The sequence below is a fragment of the Pongo pygmaeus genome, chromosome 18 (genome assembly GCF_028885625.2).
Source record: "Pongo pygmaeus isolate AG05252 chromosome 18, NHGRI_mPonPyg2-v2.0_pri, whole genome shotgun sequence".
Lineage (NCBI taxonomy): Eukaryota > Metazoa > Chordata > Mammalia > Primates > Hominidae > Pongo > Pongo pygmaeus.
In genome coordinates this window covers 23745974-23751973 of record NC_072391.2, presented here as the reverse complement: position 1 = coordinate 23751973, position 6000 = coordinate 23745974, and the positions used below count along the sequence as shown (strand labels likewise).

The window sequence follows — 6000 nt, the reverse complement described above, 5'->3', positions numbered from 1 at the left end:
CACCGTCTTGCCTTCTGCCCTGAGATCTCTGTTTACAAGGCTAGAAGAGTAGTCAAGCTCCTTTTTTTTTCCCTTCTAGGCCTTTTTTCCCCTCATTGGTCAGGAGCCCCCTCCCCTCCTCTCTGTCGGGTGGGGTGCTAATAACTTTATTGGAGGTTTCTGATTGGCTGGATCTCTGTTCTGAATGCCCCCCCACCTCCCCTTCTACCCTCCTCGGCTGGGAGAGTGGGTTAAAGCTGAGCCCTCCTCTTTGGGGAAAAAGATTCCTTTCAGGACCACGCTGAGCTGCTCTGGAGCCTGAGGCTGGTGGCACGGGGCTGGCCCAGGAAGTGATGCCGACCCCCGTGGGACTCCTCGGTCTGGTCCTGCTCTGGCCGCTGATGGCAGTGACTGCGGAGAGTAAGTAAAACTGCTGCGCATTCCTGGTCCTGTCTGGAGTGAAGCAAGGGGCAGCCCAGATGCACCTGGGACTGCACTTTTGTAGCCAGATGCCTGTTGACCTGCCTTTCCACTACCACCTTTTGTTTTGCTTTTCATGGGGAAGAGGAGGGAGAGGTGACAGGTGAATCCTCATCTCTCACTCACATGCTCCACTAGCATCCTCTGGAAACTCAGACAAGGCAGGGGTTGGGGAGCTGCAGAGACCAGATCTGAAGCCCTGAGTGAGAAAATGCTGCCTTCTGGACCCACTGAGCTTGAGCCCAGGAGGTCGAGGCTGCAGTGAGCCGAGATCACACCACTGCACTCCAGCCTGGGCGACAGAGTGAGACCTTGTCTCAGCAACCAAAAAAAGCAAGTAATCTTAATTTTCCTAGTACCCACACATACAAATTTTTAAAAAGGCAGGTGAAATTAATAACATTTTGCTTAACCCAATATATCCAATATATAATTAGAAAATGTAATCAATAGGAAGTATTAATGAGATTTATTTCCCATTCAACATTCAATGTGTATTTTATACTTACGACATATTTCATTTCAGATGCTAAATTTTCATTGCAAATACTTGATCTGTCTAGAGTTCTTAAAACATAGAGATGAGAAAGTAGGTTTAGTTACTGTGCTAAGTTGTTTCAAACATATTTGAAACTTTTCTTTCTTTAAAAAATATTTTTTGTAGAGGCGGGGTTTTACCATATTGCCCAGGCTCGTCTCAAACTCAAGTGATCCTCCCAAAGTGGTGGGATTACAGGCATGAGCAACTGCACCCTGCTGAAAGTCTTCTAATAAGTGAATTGAGTATTGGTTTTTTGTTTAATTAAAATTAAATGAAAAGTTTCTCTGTAACCAGTAACATTTCAGATGCTTCATAGCCACATACTGGACAGCACAGGCCAGATTGTGGGGTCTTCTATTTGTTGTAAATGATGTAATTGTTCTGATATTTGGACTTTTTTTCAGCATATAACACTGCCTGGCATGCTATAGGTACTTGGTAAATTGTGTTGGTTTCGTGAAAGAATGCACACTGATCAGAACTGACAGCTGAGAAAGCTGAAATGGGACTTGATTTCATTTGCTGGCTAGAGATGACACTCATTTCAGTCCAATTTCAGATCTCTTCCTAGAAGTGAGTAGGATCTGATTGAAGAATTTATTACTTCCAGTGTGCAGCGTTTTCCCATCCTTGGTTAATCTGTTATGAATTTATCATGACATGAACTTGATTTTTCTGAAATTTAAAAAATATTTTAAATGTGTTTAAGCGTTCAGGAAATGGAAGGGGTACAGGCTTAATTCAAGCGCAATGCTCTCAGAGCTCAGCTCACTTCTGCAGGTCATGGTGGATGGAGGCTGGTGGGCCAGGCTGCTTTGTAGCCTAGCTGAGCAGGAAAGCAGATGTAGGGATTGTCTGTTGAGCAAACAAGCAGGATGCTGGGCTTGTGCACAGTCGAGAACGTAATGATTATGCACACATATGTTTAATTTGGCGCCCAGTGTCCAAGTGATCAAAGAGTTGAAGGAAAGTTGGAAGGGAAATTGATTGGGTTGAATGTCTTTGAAATGTGGTTTTATCTGTTGATATTCTACTTGAATGCTAAGAGGGTTTTGTTAGATGTGCCAAAATATTTAGGGGAGAAAAACCCTGCCAGATATCCTACCATGTCCTATTGTTTTAAGGGGTGTAAACAAAATAGTATATAATGCACCCTGCCCCCACCCCTCCCCATTTTGGGGAAATGATTTGTTTTTCTTTTTCTTTTTCTTTTTTTTTTTTTTTTTTGAGACAAGGTCTTACTCTGCTACCCAGGCTGGAGTACAGTGGTGCGATCTCGGCTCACTGCAATCTCCACCTGTCGGCTCAAGCAATTCTCCTACCTCCCACGAGTAGCTGGGACCACAGGTGTGCACCACCACGCCCGGCTAATTTTTGTATTTTTTATAGAAAGGGGGTTTCGCCATACTGGCCAGGCTGGTCTCGAACTCCTGAGCTCAAGTCATCTACCCACCTCAGCTTCCCAAAGTACTGGGATTACAGGCATGAGCCACTGCACCCAGGCACAGTGTGTTTTTTGAGGGATTAAACAGGTCAGCAAGTGTAGCAATGACCAGTCGAGGTGCAGCAGGGTGGTTTTGAGGATGGAAGTGGTATTATTGAAATGCCATCCTATGGAAATGGCTGCAGATGAATGTCTGCTTAATGCACCGGAGGGCACGAGTGATGCCTTGGAAAGATCCTGCAAGTGGCTGGCAGGAAGGGGAAACAAGGCTTGAAAGTAGGTGGCAGTGGAAGGGCTGGGTGGCTGGAGGGAGGGAGGGAGGGGTGCTGGCCTTCCCAGGGAGGGAGCTCCGGGAATCCCTGGCAGTTTCCTTAGCAGCCTGAGCTGGGGGCCGAGGGGCCACCTCACCACATCTGCTCATGCCCTGGTTGTCCTCTGCCCCTTTGATGGTGGGAGAAGGGAGACACTCAACAGGGAGCGGCACCAGCTCCTGCTATTTCCTGCAGCAGCCTCTTGGTCTTGCTGGTGTTCCATTCATTACTCATTTGCTCACTTACTCTCTGATTCATTCAGGATGAGGGTATGGCTGGGGACTCTGCAGCCAGAGTGCCTGGGTTCAAATCCTGAGTGTCTACCGTTAACCAGCTGTGTGCACCTGGGCAAGTCACTTGGATGGATAGGAGACAGGAGAGGGTGGGTGGGTGGGTGGATGGATAGGAGGGAGAGTGGGTGAGTGGGTGGATGGATGGATAACAGCGGGGAGTGGGTGGGTGGGTGGATGGATGGATAGGAGGGGGAGAGGGTGAGTGGGTAGATGGATAGGAGGGGGAATGGGTGAGTAGGTGGATGGATGGATAGGAGAGGGTAGTGGGTGGGTGGATGGATGGATTGGGGGGTTAGGGGGTGGATGGATGGATTGGGGGGTTAGGGGGTGGATGGATGGATAGGAGGTGGGAGTGATGGGTGAATGGATGGATAGGAGGGGGGCTGGGGGTGGGTGGATGGATGGATAGGAGGGGGAGTGGGTGAATGGATGCGTAGGAGGGGGCTTGGGGGTGGGTGTATGGGAGGGGTGTGGGCAGTGGGTAGATAGATGGATAGGAGAGGGGAGCGGGTGGGTGGATGGATAGGAGGGGAATTGGGGGTGGGTGGATAGGAGTGGGGGTGGGGGTGGTTGGATGGATGGATGGATGGATAGGAGCAGGGAGCAGGTGGGTGGAAGGATGGGAGTGGGGATGGGTAGATGGATTGATGGATGGGAGGAATGGAGACCTGCATTAGTTGATGGAATTGGCAGAGCTTGCTGACATATTGGACTCAGGTAGTGATGAGGGATGTGGAAGCACGAATGATTGGCAGCTTGAACTATCAGGGATGATGGTGCCAGTACCCAAGATGGACAAGAGCAAATTGGACAAAGGGTAGGGCAATCACTTCCAGTCTTTGTGGCTCTCCCTCCCCTGAGGACATTTTGCAAAGTCTGGGGAGAGCTGGCATTATCATTTCTCATCTTCTTCCTGGAGTAAGGTCAGTGGCCCATAGCGTGGGGCTATCGTATGCCTCTTTCTGGCCTCACCCTGGTTCCATCTGATTTGCGATTTCAGAAATTCCAGATTCGCAGGTGGGGCAGGCGGCCTCCTGCATGACTGCGTGCACAGGTGAGTGATTCTCTCAGGACGCCTGATCACACCTCTGGTGACCAGGAGCCTGAGCCCAGTACAGGGCCCGATGGTGGTGAAGCTGTAAGATGGGATTAGAGACAGCCCCAGAGGGCCCTGGCTATGCTCCCAAAGATACCAGTTGGGAGGACCAAGGCCAGTTCTGCAAAGGTCACCTACAGAGTTAGAGAAACGAATAGCAAGCTCAGAGTAAAATGCCTTAAGCCATCCCAGCCCCCAAGGCTTCCTCCTCATACCTGTGGGCCCCAGGTGGAATAAATGTCTTTGGCCAGGTGATACCATTTGCATTTTGGAGGGGAGCAGATGAAAGAGCCTTGGGAACAAATTCTTTGGAAAGAGAGAAGGATCTTAGGAATATGAGGTGTGGTTCTGTCTCAAGGAAATTGACGTGAAAATGTCAGTTCAATCACAAGCCATGGGGAGGGGTGAGATGTTATAATTAGGTTTCATGCTTGATTCCCTGGCCTCAATAGAAGGTTAGAGACTTGGCTCGATAATTATAGACCTCTCTGTTCCCTAAATTGGCTCTTCCCCAGAGCAGTTACTCTCCTCACCCCCAGATTCCCCAAGGCTGGCCAGCTTTACAGCTTTGTCTTCTATAAAGATCAGAATAACAACACACCCTACCCGCCCCACCCCCCCACCCCACTGCCAGCCCCACTTGATATCCATCAAGGTGATAGGTGAGTAGTCAGACTCCCAAGGGTGGAATCCCAGCTGGGGATTGCCTAAGTTAGTTAACCTCTCTGAGCCTCAGTTTCTTCCTCTGTAAAATGGAGAAAAAAAGAGTACTCACCTCAAAGTTGGTTATGAAGCTTAACTGAGTTACTGTAGATGAATGCTTCTCAACTGGGGTGATTGTGGCCCTCCCTCCCCTGGGGACATTTTGCAAAGTCTGGGGATATTTTTGGTTGTCACAACTGGGCTGTGTTACTGGCATCTTGTGGGTAAAGGTCAGGGATGCTGCTAAATTTCCTGACAACACACAGGACAGCCCTCACAAACAGAATTCTCTGGCCCCAACTATTAATAGCACCCAGGCAGAGAAACCTTGATATTAGAAGAAGGCCTGGCCCATGATGACACTGGCTAGCACTTATTGAGCACTTACTGTTATTATCTTTATTTTCTTTTTCACCCTTATGAGGGTATGCAGCTACCCAACCTTTCCCCAAGCTGGGGACAGGCAGCTCAGCGCCCAGATGGGGAGAGAGAAGTGTGAGCAAGGATGCCTGGAGGTGGAGTTGGGATCCCAGAGGGCTGCAGGTTCAAGGTGACATTGCTCTCTCTCTCTGCCCTCCAGGGTCAGCTGGGCCCCACCTCCCTGTGGGCACCAGATACACCTATCACTTTTCCACCAACACCAGCACCAGCCTGCAGGACATCCCGGTGGAGGGGAGTGGTCTTGGCTTCCAAGGCTTGGCTGTCCTTGATGTGCTTGGCCCCTGCCAGATGGCTTTATGGGTGAGTGTCTTTGGGTAACCGGGAGATCACGTTGATGCTGGGAAGGACTAGGAGGAAGCCACAGCCCCTCATCTCCAATTTCCAATTAGCTTAATCAACAGAGGAGCTTTCTGAGGAATCTTATATTTGGCAAGTGAGGACCCTTGAGAGGAATGTGGGAAAATGGTGCAATTTTGGTTGTAAGAGGTGCCACAGAGGGCCCAATGGAGGAATAGCAGAGGTTAAGGAAGGAATATTTTTAGGGCAGGTTGGGGGAGTTCCTTGGAGTGAGAAGAGCCATAGAACGGAGACATACTGTGCCCTAGGGGTGGACTGAGAGCCTAGGTCTCAGTCTGCAAGTCCAAGGGTGTGTGCAAAGTCAAACCAAGTCAAGCCTTTGGACAAAGGAATAGACTGGGTGGAAGTCTATTCCC

At 49.4% G+C, this 6000-nt stretch overlaps 1 protein-coding gene across 1 annotated transcript in view; it reads left to right on the top strand.

Annotated features, from left to right (window-relative positions):
* The first annotated feature begins 332 nt into the window (after window positions 1-332).
* LOC129016364 (uncharacterized) overlaps window positions 333-6000 on the top strand; it is a 154094-nt gene continuing 148426 nt past the window's right edge. Inside the window, 3 exon segments of the mRNA XM_063654026.1 lie at window positions 333-399; window positions 4049-4102; window positions 5427-5587. Coding sequence (XP_063510096.1) covers window positions 333-399; window positions 4049-4102; window positions 5427-5587 — 282 coding nt within the window.